The 16,319-nt window shown below is 49.4% G+C and overlaps 1 protein-coding gene across 1 annotated transcript in view; it reads right to left on the minus strand.

The window, feature by feature from the left end:
• The window catches only part of FBXO28 (F-box protein 28), a 65,510-nt gene extending 49,728 nt beyond the window's left edge, over nt 1–15,782 (minus strand). The window contains exon 1 of the mRNA XM_063919010.1: nt 15,423–15,782. Within this exon, the coding sequence (XP_063775080.1) occupies nt 15,423–15,767 (345 nt within the window). The 5' untranslated portion in view covers nt 15,768–15,782. The remainder of the gene's footprint in view (nt 1–15,422) is intronic.
• Between the last annotated feature and the right edge of the window lie 537 nt (nt 15,783–16,319).

Genomic DNA, 16,319 nt, shown 5'->3' on the forward strand with positions numbered 1-16,319 from the left:
GCTTTTTATTCCCAGTTGCAGGGAACCCAAAACCAACATATGATCTGAGGCAGGACAGGGCGACTTTTCAAGGCCACATTATAACTAGGTGCTCTGGATCTTACGGTGTAATATCAGGCACTTCGTTCATTTTGCATAGAATTAGAACTTCTAGAGGCATTTAAAAAAAAAAAAAAAAAAGCTAGCATTAGTTTCTCAGATCACCGTCCTGCATTAATGATATCGCCCGCCGTGCTCAGGTTCTCAGTTACAGCGACATAAAGGTAGCAAAAGCTGCTCCAGATTACTGGCCGCTCTGGTGTTGCAGGAGAAAGTCTCCCCTTCCTGCAGGTAGCGGAGCTCAGGGGTAATGTTACCAACTTCACTGTCCCACCGTAAATTGATTTCTATGTGGCCTGAGCGTTGGCTGTCTGATGGGGTATAGGGCTCCCCCTAGCTGCAAGGAGAGGTTATTTTGATTCAGTGATTAATTACAGCTACCAAAGTAATTGCAAAATGACAAGAGCGGGCGTCATTTATAACTGGCGCACATGAATTATAACTGGCGCACATGAAAATGGTGCTATAGGCAGTAGGGATCAAATCACAAAGTCGGTCATCTTTACAGGAGGGTGCAGAATATAAAACACACAAGAATAATATAATAATAACAAAAAATAAAAAACAATGTTTCACTTCCGGCATGTTTACATGGCACAAAACCGCTGTTGTTGCTCACTCACTTGAATGGGCCATGTGTTTCAATGGGCAAATAAAGCCCTTTGCCACAAATGGGAAGGTATCAGCCAACCGCAAGTAGTGTTTACATGCCGTCAGCTTGCGATTGGCTGAGCAGTCATTGGCCTCCAGCTACACTAATGACGATGGCGTTAGCTGGGACGCACTTCCGCATTTTTCAGACCCTGCTTCAGCATGCCCCGAGTGTTGTAGTTCCACCAGCCTCAGCCAGTAAGGGCAACTTGAGTGGTTGCTTCTTGTGCTCGTTCTACCACACAGACTGTTTAAAGGGGGCGATATGCCGCCGTACATCAACGATTTTCCTGCACACCTCTATGGGGTGCGAGGCAAAAGAGGCGGTATTTAATCAGTCTCCGAATCAATGATCCCTGTTCCTCACCCAATCAACCTCCCAGCAGACACTGAGGTATCTGGCAACTGATCCATCCGCGTTACCCGTGACAACAGCGCCGCGTGCATACTCTACCGCGCCACAGAACAGCTAACCAATCACACAGTCAGGGCTGCGGAGGGACAACCAAGAAATGAAATACGAGTGGTTTCCAATGGGAAAAGAAGCATTTTTGCACCTTTATTATCCCGCAGACACACATGGCTATATCTGCGCATTACATGTATCTGAACAATTACACGTTTCATTTGTACGTTACACGACAATATATTCCTTCTTAATTCCCCCTTTTTACATGTGCAAAATCAGTTATCACCTGGCAATATAACAAAAACATGACCATCTTATTATATACGGCCTACCTAACCTTTTGTATATAACCTATTGGATATGTACGTCTGTTTGTAGATAGCATTTGATGCAAAGTTTGTAGTATGTCGCTCTTAAATAAGAAGCAGTATTAGAAGTTATTTGAATTTTTTTCTTCTAAGTGGATAATAAGAATTTACTTACCGATAATTCTATTTCTCGTAGTCCGTAGTGGATGCTGGGAACTCCGTAAGGACCATGGGGAATAGCGGCTCCGCAGGAGACTGGGCACAAAAGTAAAGCTTTAGGACTACCTGGTGTGCACTGGCTCCTCCCCCTATGACCCTCCTCCAAGCCTCAGTTAGGATACTGTGCCTGGACGAGCGTACACAATAAGGAAGGATTTTGAATCCCGGGTAAGACTCATACCAGCCACACCAATCACACCGTATAACTTGTGATCTGAACCCAGTTAACAGCATGATAACAGAGGAGCCTCTTGAAAGATGGCTCACAACAACAATAACCCGATTTAGTTAACAATAACTATGTACAAGTATTGCAGACAATCCGCACTTGGGATGGGCGCCCAGCATCCACTACGGACTACGAGAAATAGAATTACCGGTGAGTAAATTCTTATTTTCTCTGACGTCCTAGTGGATGCTGGGAACTCCGTAAGGACCATGGGGATTATACCAAAGCTCCCGGGCGGGAGAGTGCGGATGACTCTGCAGCACCGAATGAGAGAACTCCAGGTCCTCCTCAGCCAGGGTATCAAATTTGTAGAATTTAGCAAACGTGTTTGCCCCTGACCAAGTAGCTGCTCGGCAAAGTTGTAAAGCCGAGACCCCTCGGGCAGCCGCCCAAGATGAGCCCACCTTCCTTGTGGAATGGGCTTTTACAGATTTTGGCTGTGGCAGGCCTGCCACAGAATGTGCAAGCTGAATTGTACTACAAATCCAACGAGCAATCGTCTGCTTAGAAGCAGGAGCACCCAGCTTGTTGGGTGCATACAGGATAAACAGCGAGTCAGATTTTCTGACTCCAGCCATCCTGGAAACATATTTTCAGGGCCCTGACTACGTCCAGCAACTTGGAGTCCTCCAAGTCCCTAGTAGCCGCAGGTACCACAATAGGCTGGTTCAAGTGAAACGCTGAAACCACCTTAGGGAGAAATTGGGGACGAGTCCTTAATTCTGCCCTGTCCGTATGAAAAATTAGGTAAGGGCTTTTATAGGATAAAGCCGCCAATTCTGAGACACGCCTGGCTGAAGCCAGGGCCAACAGCATTACCACTTTCCATGTGAGATATTTTAAGTCCACAGTGGTGAGTGGTTCAAACCAATGTGATTTTAGGAACCCCAAAACTACATTGAGATCCCAAGGTGCCACTGGAGGCACAAAAGGAGGCTGTATATGCAGTACCCCCTTGACAAACATCTGAACTTCAGGAACTGAAGCCAGTTCTTTCTGGAAGAAAATCGACAGGGCCGAAATTTGAACCTTAATGGACCCTAATTTTAGGCCCATAGACAGTCCTGTTTGCAGGAAATGCAGGAAACGACCCAGTTGAAATTCCTCTGTAGGGGCCTTCCTGGCCTCGCACCACGCAACATATTTACGCCAAATACGGTGATAATGCTGTACGGTTACATCCTTCCTGGCTTTGATCAGGGTAGGGATGACTTCATCCGGAATGCATTTTTCCTTCAGGATCCGGCGTTCAACCGCCATGCCGTCAAACGCAGCCGCGGTAAGTCTTGGAACAGACAGGGTCCCTGCTGGAGCAGGTCCCTTCTTAGAGGTAGAGGCCACGGGTCCTCTGTGAGCATCTCTTGAAGTTCCGGGTACCAAATCCTTCTTGGCCAATCCGGAGCCACGAGTATAGTCCTTACTCCTCTCCTTCTTATGATTCTCAGTACCTTGGGTATGAGAGGCAGAGGAGGGAACACATACACTGACTGGTACACCCACGGTGTTACCAGAGCGTCCACAGCTATTGCCTGAGGGTCCCTTGACTATTTTGGTTATTTGGTTATTATATTTATTCGTTAAATTTGTAGACCAGTGCGGTATTTCCCCCCTAGACCGCAATACCTGTCTAGTTTTTTGTTGAGGCGGGACGCCATCATGTCCACCTTTGGTTTTTCCCAACGGTTCACAATCATGTGGAAGACTTCTGGGTGAAGTCCCCACTCTCCCGGGTGGAGGTCGTGTCTGCTGAGGAAGTCTGCTTCCCAGTTGTCCACTCCCGGAATGAACACTGCTGACAGTGCTATCACATGATTTTCCGCCCAGCGAAGAATCCTTGCAACTTCTGCCATTGCCCTCCTGCTTCTTGTGCCGCCCTGTCTGTTTACGTGGGCGACTGCCGTGATGTTGTCTGACTGGATCAGCACCGGCTGACCTTGAAGCAGAGGTCTTGCTAGGCTTAGAGCATTGTAGATGGCCCTTAGCTCCAGGATATTTATGTGAAGTGATGTCTCCAGGCTTGACCACAAGCCCTGGAAATTTCTTCCCTGTGTGACTGCTCCCCAGCCTCTCAGGCTGGCATCCGTGGTCACCAGGACCCAGTCCTGAATGCCGAATCTGCGGCCCTCTAGAAGATGAGCACTCTGCAACCACCACAGGAGAGACACCCTTGTCCTTGGTGACAAGATTATCCGCTGATGCATCTGAAGATGCGACCCGGACCATTTGTCTAGCAGATCCAACTGGAAGGTTCTTGCGTGGAATCTGCCGAATGGGATTGCTTCGTAAGAAGCCACCATCTTTCCCAGGACCCTTGTGCATTGATGCACTGAGACTTGGCCTGGTTTTAGGAGATTTCTGACTAGTTCGGATAACTCCCTGGCTTTCTCCTCCGGGAGAAACACCTTTTTCTGGACTGTGTCCAGGATCATCCCTAGGAATAGAAGTCGTGTCGTCGGGATCAGCTGCGATTTTGGAATATTGAGAATCCAACCGTGCTGGCGCAGCACTATCTGAGATAGTGCTACTCCGACTTCCAACTGTTCCCTGGATCTTGTCCTTATCAGGAGATCGTCCAAGTAAGGGATAACTAAAACTCCCTTCCTTCGAAGGAGTATCATCATTTCGGCCATTACCTTGGTAAAGACCCGGGGTGCCGTGGACAATCCAAACGGCAGCGTCTGAAACTGATAGTGACAGTTCTGTACCACAAACCTGAGGTACCCTTGGTGAGAAGGGTAAATTGGGACATGTAGGTAAGCATCTTTGATGTCCAGAGACACCATATAGTCCCCTTCTTCCAGGTTTGCAATCACTGCTCCGAGTGACTCCATCTTGAATTTGAACCTTTGTATATAAGTGTTCAAGGATTTTAGGTTTAAAATTGGTCTCACCGAGCCGTCCGGCTTCGGTACCACAAATAGTGTGGAATAGTACCTCTTTCCCTGTTGTAGGAGGGGTACCTTGATTATCACCTGCTGGGAATATAGCTTGTGAATGGCTTCCAATACTGCCTCCCTGTCTGAGGGAGACGTCGGTAAAGCAGACTTTAGAAAACGGCGAGGGGGAGACGTCTCGAATTCCAATTTGTACCCCTGAGATACCACCTGAAGGATCCAGGGGTCCACTTGCGAGTGGGCCCACTGCGCACTGAACTTCTTGAGACGGGCCCCCACCGTGCCTGAGTCCGCTTGTAAAGCCCCAGCGTCATGCTGAGGACTTTGCGGAGGCGGGAGAGGGCTTTTGTTCCTGGGAACTGGCTGTTTGTTGCAGCCTTTTTCCTCTCCCTCTGCCACGGGGCAGAAATGAGGCGCCTTTTGCCCGCTTGCCCTTATGGGGCCGAAAGGACTGCGCCTGATAATACGGCGTCTTCTTAGGTTGAGAAGCTACCTGGGGTAAAAATGTGGATTTTCCAGCAGTTGCCGTGGCTACCAGGTCTGATAGACCTACCCCAAATAACTCCTCCCCCTTATAAGGCAATACTTCCATGTGCCTTTTAGAATCCGCATCACCTGACCACTGCCGCGTCCATAAACCTCTTCTTGCAGAAATGGACAGCGCACTTACTCTTGATGCCAGTCGGCAAATATCCCTCTGTGCATCACGCATATATAGAAATGCATCCTTCAAATGCTCTATAGTCAGTAATATACTGTCCCTATCTAGGGTATCAATATTTTCAGTCAGGGAATCCGACCACGCCAGGCCCGCACTGCACATCCAGGCTGAGGCGATTGCTGGTCGCAGTATAACACCCGTGTGAGTGTATATACATTTTAGGATATTCTCCAGCTTTCTATCGGCAGGTTCCTTTAGGGCGGCCGTATCAGGAGAGGGTAGTGCTACCTGTTTAGACAAGCGTGTGAGCGCTTTATGCACCCTAGGGGGTGTTTCCCAACGTGCCCTATCCTCTGGCGGGAAAGGGTACGATGCCAATAACCTTTTAGGAATTATCAGTTTTTTATCGGGGGAAACCCACGCCTCATCACACACTTCATTTAATTCCTCGGATACAGGAAAAACTACAGGCAGTTTTTTCACACCAAACATAATACCCTTTTTAGTGGTACTTGTATTATCAGAGATATGCAATACATTTTTCATTGCTTCAATCATGTAACGTGTGGCCCTAGTGGAAGTCACGTTGGTCTCCTCATCATCGACACTGGAGTCAGTATCCGTGTCTGTGTCTGCCATTTGAGGTAACGGGCGTTTTAAAGCCCCTGATGGCGTTTGAGACCCCTGGACAGGCACAAGCTGAGTAGCCGGCTGTCTCATGTCGTCAACTGTCTGTCGTAAAGAGCTGACACTGTCACGCAATTCCTTCCATAAGCTCATCCACTCAGGTGTCGACTCCCTAGGGGGTGACAACTCTATAATAGGCAATTGCTCTGCCTCCATCTCATTTTCCTCCTCAAACATGTCGACACAATCGTACCGACACACCGCACACACACAGGGAATGCTCTGATAGAGGACAGGACCCCACTAGCCCTTTGGGGAGACAGAGGGAGAGTATGCCAGCACACACCAGAGCGCTATATATAGACAGGAATACCACTATAAAATGTGCTTTTCCCTTTATAGCTGCTGTTAGTATTAAAACTGCGCCAAATTAGTGCCCCCCTCTCTTTTTTACCCTTTTCTGTAGTGCAGGACTGCAGGGGAGAGTCAGGGAGACGTCCTTCCAGCGGAGCTGTGATGGAAAATGGCGCCCGTGTGCTGAGGAGATAGGCTCCGCCCCCTTCTCGGCGGCCTTTTCTCCCGCTTTTTGGTGAGTTCTGGCAGGGGTTAAAATACATCCATATAGCCCTGGGGGTTATATGTGGTGTATTTATGCCAGCCAAGGTGTTTACATTGCTGCTCAGGGCGCCCCCCCCTAGCGCCCTGCACCCTCAGTGACCGAAGTGTGAAGTGTGCCTGAGTAACAATGGCGCACAGCTGCAGTGCTGTGCGCTACCTTGTTGAAGACTGATGTCTTCTGCCGCCGATTTTTCCGGACCTCTTCTTGCTTCTGGCTCTGTAAGGGGGCCGGCGGCGCGGCTCTGGGACCGAGCTCCGAGGCTGGGCCTGTGTTCGGTCCCTCTGGAGCTAATGGTGTCCAGTAGCCTAAGAAGCCCAATCCACTCTGCACGCAGGTGAGTTCGCTTCTTCTCCCCTTAGTCCCTCGATGCAGTGAGCCTGTTGCCAGCAGGTCTCACTGAAAATAAAAAACCTAAAACTAAACTTTCACTAAGAAGCTCAGGAGAGCCCCTAGTGTGCACCCTTCTCGGCCGGGCACAAAAATCTAACTGAGGCTTGGAGGAGGGTCATAGGGGGAGGAGCCAGTGCACACCAGGTAGTCCTAAAGCTTTACTTTTGTGCCCAGTCTCCTGCGGAGCCGCTATTCCCCATGGTCCTTACGGAGTTCCCAGCATCCACTAGGACGTCAGAGAAAAGATTTTAAACCTACCGGTAAATCTTTTTCTTCTAGTCCGTAGAGGATGCTGGGGACTCCGTAAGGACCATGGGGTATAGACGGGCTCCGCAGGAGACATGGGCACTCTAAAGACTTTAGATGGGTGTGCACTGGCTCCTCCCTCTATGCCCCTCCTCCAGACCTCAGTTAAAGAACTGTGCCCAGAGGAGACTGACAGTACAAGGAAAGGATTTTTGTTATCTAAGGGCGAGATACACACCAGCCCACACCATACAACATGGAATATATCAAACCAGTTAACAGTATGAATAAAACAGCATCAGCCAGAGACTGATCCCAACTGTAACATAACCCTTATATAAGCAACAACTATATACAAGCCTTGCAGAAATAGTCCGCACTGGGACGGGCGCCCACCATCCTCTACGGACTAGGAGAAAAAGATTTACCGGTAGGTTTAAAATCTTATTTTCTTTTATGTCCTAGAGGATGCTGGGGACTCCGTAAGGACCATGGGGTTTATACCAAAGCTCCCGACCGTGCGGGAGAGTGCGGATGACTCTGCAGCACCAATTGAGCAAATAGGATGTCCTCCTCAGCCAGGGTATCAAACTTGTAGAATTTTGCAAAAGTGTTTGAACCCGACCAAGTAACTGCTCGGCAAAGCTGTAATGCCGAGACGCCTCGGGCAGCCGCCCAAGAAGAGCCCACCTTCCTAGTGGAATGGGCCTCTACCGAATTTGGTAACGGCAATCCAGCCGAAAAAATGAGCCTGCTGAATCGTGTTACAGATCCAGCGAGCATTAGTCTGCTTAGAAGCAGGAGCGCCAATCTTATTGGCCGCATACAGGACAAACAGAGCCTCTGTTTTCCTAACCCGAGCTGTCCTGGCTACATAAATTTTTAAGGCCCTGACTGCATCAAGGGACTTGGAATCCTCCAAGTCCCCCGTAGCCACAGGCACCACAATAGGTTGGTTCATATGAAGCGACGAAACCACCTTAGGTAGAAATTGAGGACGAGTTCTCAACTCTGCTCGATCTACATGGAAAATCAGATAGAGGCTCTTGTGAGACAAAGCCGCCAATTCGGACACCCGCCTCGCAGATGCCAAGGCCAACAACATGACCACTTTCCAAGTGAGATATTTTAACTCCAGTGTTTGAAGAGGTTCAAACCAGTGTAATTTAAGGAACTGTAACACCACATTAAGGTCCCATGGTGCCACCGGAGGCACAAAAGGAGGCTGGATGTGCAGCACTCCCTTTACAAAAGTCTGGACTTCTGGGAGAGAAGCCAATTCCTTCTGAAAGAATACAGATAAGGCCAAATCTGCACCTTAATGGAGCCTAACTTTAGGCCCATATCCACTCCTGTCTGTAGAAAATGGAGAAAACGACCCAGCTGAAAATCTTCCGTAGGAGCATTCTTGGCTTCACACCAAGATACATATTTCCTCCAGATACGGTGATAATGCTTCGCCGTTACCTCCTTCCTAGCTTTGATCAGAGTAGGGATGACTTCCCCCGGAATACCTTTCCTAGCTAGGATTTGGTGTTCAACCACCATGCCGTCAAACGTAACCGCGGTAAGTCTTGGAACACGCAGGGCCCCTGCTGCAACAGGTCCTCCCTGGGAGGAAGAGGCCACGGATCTTCTGTGAGCATTTCCTGAAGATCTGAATACCAGGCCCTTCGAGGCCAATCTGGAACAATGAGTATTGTCTGCACTCTTTTTAGTCTTATGATTCTCAATATTATTGAGATGAGCGGAAGAGGGGGGCACATAGACCAACTGAAACACCCTTGGTGTCACCAGGGCGTTCACCGCTACTGCCTGAGGGTCCCTTGACCTAAAACAATACCTCCGAAGCTTCTTGTTGAGGCGTGACGCCATCATGTCTATTTGAGGAAGTCCCCAACGACTTGTTATCTCTGCAAAAACTTCTTGATGAAGACCCCACTCTCCTGGATGGAGATCGTGTCTGTTGAGAAAGTCTGCTTCCCAGTTATCCACTCCCGGAATGTAGACTGCTGACAGAGCCCTTGCGTGATTTTCCGCCCAGCGAAGAATCCTGGTGGCTTCCACCATTGCCACTCTGCTCCTTATCCCGCCTTGGCGGTTTACGTGAGCCACGGATGTGACGTTGTCTGATTGAATCAGAACGGGTAGGTCACAAAGAAGATTCTCTGCTTGTCGTAGACCGTTGTATATGGCCCTTAATTCCAGCACGTTGATGTGCAGACAAGCCTCCTGGCTTGACCACAGTCTTTGAAAATTTCTTCCTTGTGTGACTGCTCCCCATCCTCGGAGGCTCGCGTCCGTGGTCACTAGAACCCAGTCTTGAATGCCGAACCTGCGACCCTCTAGTAGGTGAGCACTCTGCAGTCACCACAGGAGAGACACCCTGGCCCTGGGGGACAGGCTTATTTTCTGATGTAATTGTAGATGGGACCCCGACCACTTGTCCAGAAGGTCCCACTGAAACGTCCTCGCATGAAACCTGCCGAAGGGGATGGCCTCGTAGGCCGCCACCATTTATCCCAGTACTCGAGTGCATTGATGAACTGACACTCTTTTTGGTTTTAGCAGGTCTCTGACCATGTTCTGGAGTACCTGGGCTTTTTCCGTTGGGAGAAAAACCCTCTTCTTTTACGTGTCCAGAATCATGCCTAGAAACGATAGCAGAGTCGTTGGAATCAACTGTGACTTTGGTAGATTGAGAATCCAGCCGTGTTGCTGCAGCACTCTCAGGGAGAGCGACACGCTTTTCAGCAACTGATCTCTCGATCTCGCTTTTATCAGGAGATCGTCCAAGTACGGGATAATTGTGACTCCCTGCCTGCGCAGGAGCACCATCATTTCCGCCATCACCTTGGTGAAAATCCTCGGGCCGTGGAAAGTCCAAACGGCAACGTCTGAAACTGGTAATGACAGTCCTGTACAGCGAATCTCAGGTACGCCTGATGAGGGGGATAAATGGGGACATGAAGGTATGCATCCTTTATGTCTAGTGATACCATAAAACCCCCCCCCTTCCAGGCTGGAGATCACTGCCCGGAGAGATTCCATCTTGAATTTGAACTTTTTCAAATACAGGTTCAGGGATTTTAGATTCAGAATGGGTCTGACCGAGCCATCCGGCTTCGGGACCACAAATAGGGTTGAATAGCACCCTTTCCCCTGTTGCATTAGGGGAACCTTGATAATCACTTGTTGTTGTTGACACAGCTTTTGTATGGCAGCTGAAACTATTTCCCTCTCTGGGGGAGAAGCTGGAAAATCCGATTTGAAAAATCGGCAAGGAGGCACTTCCATTCCAGTTTGTAGCCTTGGGATACAATTTCGATCGCCCAATGATCCACATCCGACTGAACCCAGACCTGGCTGATGAGTCAAAGACGTGCCCCCACCGGCGCGGACTCCCTCAGTGGAGCCCCAGCGTCATGCGGTGGATTTTGTAGAAGCCGGGGAGGACTTTTGTTCCTGGGAACTAGCCGTAGCAGGCATTCTTTTCCCTCTACCCTTACCTCTGGCGAGGAAGGAAGAGCCCCGACCTCTTCTGGATTTATGCGACCGAAAAGAGTGCATCTGATATTGTGGTGTTTTCTTTTGCTGTGGGGGAACATAAGGCAAAAAAGAAAACTTACTCGCGGTAGCTGTGGAAACCAGGTCCGCGAGGCCCTCCCCAAATAAAACTTCACCCTAGTAAGGTAAAGTTTCCATATGTCTCTTTGAATCTGCATCACCCGTCCATTGGCGGGTCCACAGGGACCGTCTAGCAGAAATTGCCATGGCATTGGCTCTTGAACCCAACAGCCCAATGTCTCTCGCAGCCTCTCTCTTATATAACGCTGCGTCCTTAATGTGACCCAAGGTCAATAAAATGCTATCCTTATCTAGGGTGTCAATGTCAGATGACAAGTTATCTGCCCATGCTGCAACTGCGCTACCCACCCATGCCGACGCTACTGCCGGTCTGAGCAAGGCACCCGTATGTGTATAAATCGATTTCAAGGTAGTTTCCTGTCTGCGATCAGCAGGATCCTTGAGGGCTGCCATGTCTGGAGACGGTAGCGCCACCTTTTTGGACAAGCGCGTCAAAGCCTTGTCCACCGTGGGCGAGGATTCCCACCGTAACCTGTCCTGTGAGGGGAAAGGATACGCCATAATAATTCTCTTGGGAATCTGCAGTTTGTCTGGAGTTCCCAAGCTTTTTCAAATAAGGCGTTCAGCTCATGAGAAGGAGGAAACGTTACCTCAGGTTTCTTTTCCTTAAACATGCAAAACCTCGTGTCAGGGACAGAGGGGGTCATCTGTGATATGCAAAACATCTTTAATTGCAATAATCATATATTGAATACTCTTGGCCACCCTTGGGTGTAACCTCGCATAATCATAGTCGACACTGGAGTCAGAATCCGTGTCGGTATCAGTGTCTGCTATCTGTGAAAGGGGACGTTTTGGAGACGCCGAAGGGCCTTGTGACACAGTCAAAGCCATGGATTGACTCCCTGCTTTTTCCCTGGACTCTGCTTTGTCCAATCTTTTATGTAATAAAGTCACATTTGCATTTAAAACATTCCACATATCCAACCAATCAGGTGTCGGCGGCGCCGACAGACACCATAATCATCTGCTCCACCTCCTCCCTAGACGAGTCTTCCGCTTCAGACATGCCGACACACACGTACCGACACCCCCACACACACACTGGGATATATAAATATGGAGACAGTCCCCCAATAAGGCCCTTTGGAGAGACAGAGAGAGAGTATGCCTGCACACACCCAGCGCCATTGGACACTGGAACAAAATCCCAGTCTGTACAGCGCTTTTATATACCAATAATACACTCACTGCGCCAATTAAATGTGCCCCCCCCCCCTCGTTTTTTGCCCTCTGTACTTGCTCAGCAGGAGAGAGTCCGGGGAGCAGCTTCTCTGCAGCGTGCTGTGGAGAAAATGGCGCTGGTTAGTGCTGAAGGATCAAGTACCGCCCCCTCAACGGCGGGCTTCGGTCCAGCTCAAATTCTTTCTACTGGCGTTTTTTTTTTTTAATATACTGCCTCCGCAGTATATAATATGTCAGCCAGTGTCCCTTGAGGTTTATTATTGCTGCCAAGGGCGCCCCCCCTGCGCCCTGCACCCTTACAGTGCCGTCAGTGTGTGTGAATGTGGGAGCAATGGCGCGCAGCGTTACCGCTGCGCGGTACCTCAGTGAAGATCTGAAGTCTTCTGCCGCCTCTGAAGTCTTCTTTCTTCTTATACCCACCCGGCTTCTATCTTCCGGCTCTGTGAGGAGGACGGCAGCGCGGCTCCGGTACGAACAGCGAGGATGAGACCTGTGTTCCGACCCTCTGGAGCTAATGGTGTCCAGTAGCCTAAGAAGCAGAGCCTATCAGTTAAGTAGGTCTGCTTCTCTCTCCTCAGTCCCATGATGCAAGGAGCCTGTTGCCAGCAGTGCTCCCTGAAAATAAAAAACCTAACAAAAGTCTTTTTCAGAGAAACTCAGTAGAGCTCCCCTGCAGTGCATCCAGTCTCCTCTGGGCACAGGATCTAACTGAGGTCTGGAGGAGGGGCATAGAGGGAGGAGCCAGTGCACACCCATCTAAAGTCTTTAGAGTGCCCATGTCTCCTGCGGAGCCTGTCTATACCCCATGGTCCTTACGGAGTCCCCAGCATCCTCTAGGACGTAAGAGAAATTATTTTAGAAAAGCAACATATACCGCTATAAGTTATTGCCATCGAATTATGCATTTTGCCATCTTTGTACGTAGCGACTGTACAAAATGGTTTACGTTAAACCTTGAAATTGCACCTACCTCTGAATCAGCCCCACAGCTGCCACCATTTTTAAAGTGATCCAAATTTAGGCAGATCAGGAACGACTGGAGGGGACAGTTCACATGTCAGGACTCCTGCCCCAATTGCAGGACATATGGGAAGTGCCGGCAGTACCAGTGGCAGGTGGAGGGGTATGTATGAGAAGGGGAAGAGCGTAGGCCACGCCCAATTCTGCGCAAAATGACAAAAGTTGTATGGGATGCGACTGTCCAGTATATATAGAGAACAGTATTATTATATGGTGAAGCTAGTGAGTTACGGCGGGGTCATCTGAAGATTCCAATAACATTTTAAAACAGACGTTTTATGCCTGTCTAGATATTCTAGAGCACACAGTAACAGACATCTTACTGCCACCTTAAATACATTCCTCCAACCCGGCTGTCCCTACATATACTAAAGACCGCAAAGTCAGCAAATTTGATGTTTCATATGCAAATACGTTGACGGTGATGTCAGACTGGAGCTCCGAGGAGAAGCTGCCATCAGCAAAGAGCGCACTCCAGCGCTGCGGAACCCATGCACTAATGCATTCGGGCCAGCTGCTGCTGCAGGTCACTGCACATTATAACCTGCAGCGCCGACGCTCAGTGTCATTAAATGCATCAGCCTAGAACTCAATACAGCAGGATACTGTAGTGGGTTGCAGGACATACACTGCTCATCCCACCTGGCAAGTTCAGGGGTGGAGAAGTCCAGGCAATAGGCTACCGAGCATTGGAGGAAGGCAAAATGCTTACACGAATCATCATTCACCATATTCTCAACAGACACGGTTGTGGCACCAACCAAGCGAACTTTGCAGCCATGCAAGCTGGTTTCAGGGTTCTGGTGGCTCCATATATTGCTGGGCACTACGGCTTGGCATAAGGAGTTCCTTCCGAAGCCAAGGTCATTGCAGCTTAGTGGCACCTAGTGATCCTCACCCACTGTTGCAGAAGGGTGCACCATAGGACAACAATACCACCACCCTTGCAGTACATGTGGTGGGCCAACAGATTCATGATGCTGCCGTTTCCCCATATCACGTGGACTCCTCAATCACCAAACATGAATCCAACCTAGCATTTAGGCCAATGGGTAGGCAATGTTGTCTCTTTGCATGCCAGACGTCCAATATTACGAAAGAAAACAATTTTTTTTGCCACTTTATACTGTCATTTTCTTTTTTTTGTCCACTACCTGTATCTGTTCTGATGGTTACAGCATGAAACCCAAGATGGCGGACACAATGTCCTTCAGAGTAGATGCGAGAGAAATACAATTTTAAACCCCCACGCAATCTGGAGACACACGCAGTGAAATTTATCCGCAAGTCCTTCGCCGGCTAACAGCGCGCGTGTCGCCTACAGCCTGCACGGCAGCCATTTTCTGAATTCAATCGTGGGCGCAGCCCTTTCAACTGACCGAAGTCACCACAGCAAGGCCCGAGGCACCACGTACCTCATTCCCAACAATGCCATAGGCTGGACATTGCAATGTTTAGGCTGCAGATGCACCCTGAAGCTCAGTTCTGTGTATTAAACATTTACAGGGACATCATACATCAGTTAAACATTGACAGACACCAACCTGTACTTAGTAAATATTGGCAGACACGGACCGCTACAGAACAGGAAAACGGGCGCGCCACAACATAACTCTGTACCGCACAGCCATGGTAATGCAGCAACAAGATGTAGGGGACAGGGCATTCAATGGGCACCTGCATAATAGAGGGGCATTCAATGGGCACCTGCATAATAGAGGGGCATTCAATGGGCACCTGCATAATAGAGGGGCATTCAATGGGCACCTGCATAATAGAGGGGCAAAGCTGGCAGTAAATGCCCGTCTCCTACTATACTATTACCTGTGGGCAATAAGTGGCCCTCCAACTGCTGTGGAACTACACATCCCAGCATGCCATGCCAAAGGTTTAGCATGCATTTGTAACAAAACCGAGGGCTTGCTGGGGTGTGTAGTCCCCCAACAGCTGGAAGGCCGCTCATTGCCCAGCCCTGAGCAAAGCCACACGCGCACAGAAGCAACCACTGAATTACAAGAGGTTCTGCAGCAGTTACATATATATTGATATATATATGACCAATTTATTTTGCAGATGCAAGCCTAGCCTGGATGTATAATGGGGGTGCAGCCTGTAGCCCAATGCACCAGTGACCCCCAGCCCAGAGGGGTGCATGCCCCCACCCCCTATCCCCGGTGCCCCCCACCCCAGCAGCGCCCCCCTCCCCGGGCATCTCACCAGCCGGAGTTGGCTGATCTCGTCGTAGGTCAGGAAGTTGAGGATGTTCTCGATGGCCACAATGGGCAGGCCGAGCAGGGTGTTGCTCTGGTGGAGCTGGTTCGGGCCGGGGGAGGCGGACCTCGGCCTCTGGCCGCCTGAGGAGCCCGGGCCCCCCGAGCCGCCTTCGCTCCCCCGATCCTCCTCAGCTGCCGACATCTTTCTCTCTTCCTCCTCTCCTGTAGCAGCAGCAGCAGCTACGTCCCCGTGTGAGGTCACTTCCGCCAGGCGGAGCCGACATTGTAACTCCTGGCAACTCCCCCTAGTGCTCATCATTGCCATGACGCCATCGTGGCCGGCCGCCATTTTGTGGCCTTGCCCTCAGAGCTGGCACTCTAGCAGGGGCTCCTGTAACTCCATCATGATAGGCTTCCCTGTGGGTTCCCCTTTTCCCTACAGAGTGGTCCATAAGTGTGGAAACCCCCTCTTTTAAAAGGAGATATTAATGTCACTGCCTGCAAAAGGAAACTCAGTTAAAACTCCAGAATGAATTAAGATACGTTAAAATGAAGAACGGCGTTGTTTTTCTTATGAAATTCTGCATCTGTTCGATGTGTAAAATGGCCACATTCATTCTCCTTTAAAAAATTTGAGTTGTATCCAAAATGGGCGACTTCAAGATGGCCGCCATACTGGTGACATGCCCTAAAAAGTTTTCCCTCACTCCCATGTCCTATGTGTAGACATTGAATTAATATTGTCCTTTTTATACGGCCATTTCCACGCTGTATTATTGAAAGGATATGTCCCTATATTCTTTAACCCTCGATGTGATGGCCTCTCAGACGTCTGTGAGTGTAAACCTTTAGCCACAAGGAACATGCACAACACAAGCAGTAAAGATTCACACTGTTTATT

Source organism: Pseudophryne corroboree, chromosome 4, assembly GCF_028390025.1.
Source record: "Pseudophryne corroboree isolate aPseCor3 chromosome 4, aPseCor3.hap2, whole genome shotgun sequence".
Lineage (NCBI taxonomy): Eukaryota > Metazoa > Chordata > Amphibia > Anura > Myobatrachidae > Pseudophryne > Pseudophryne corroboree.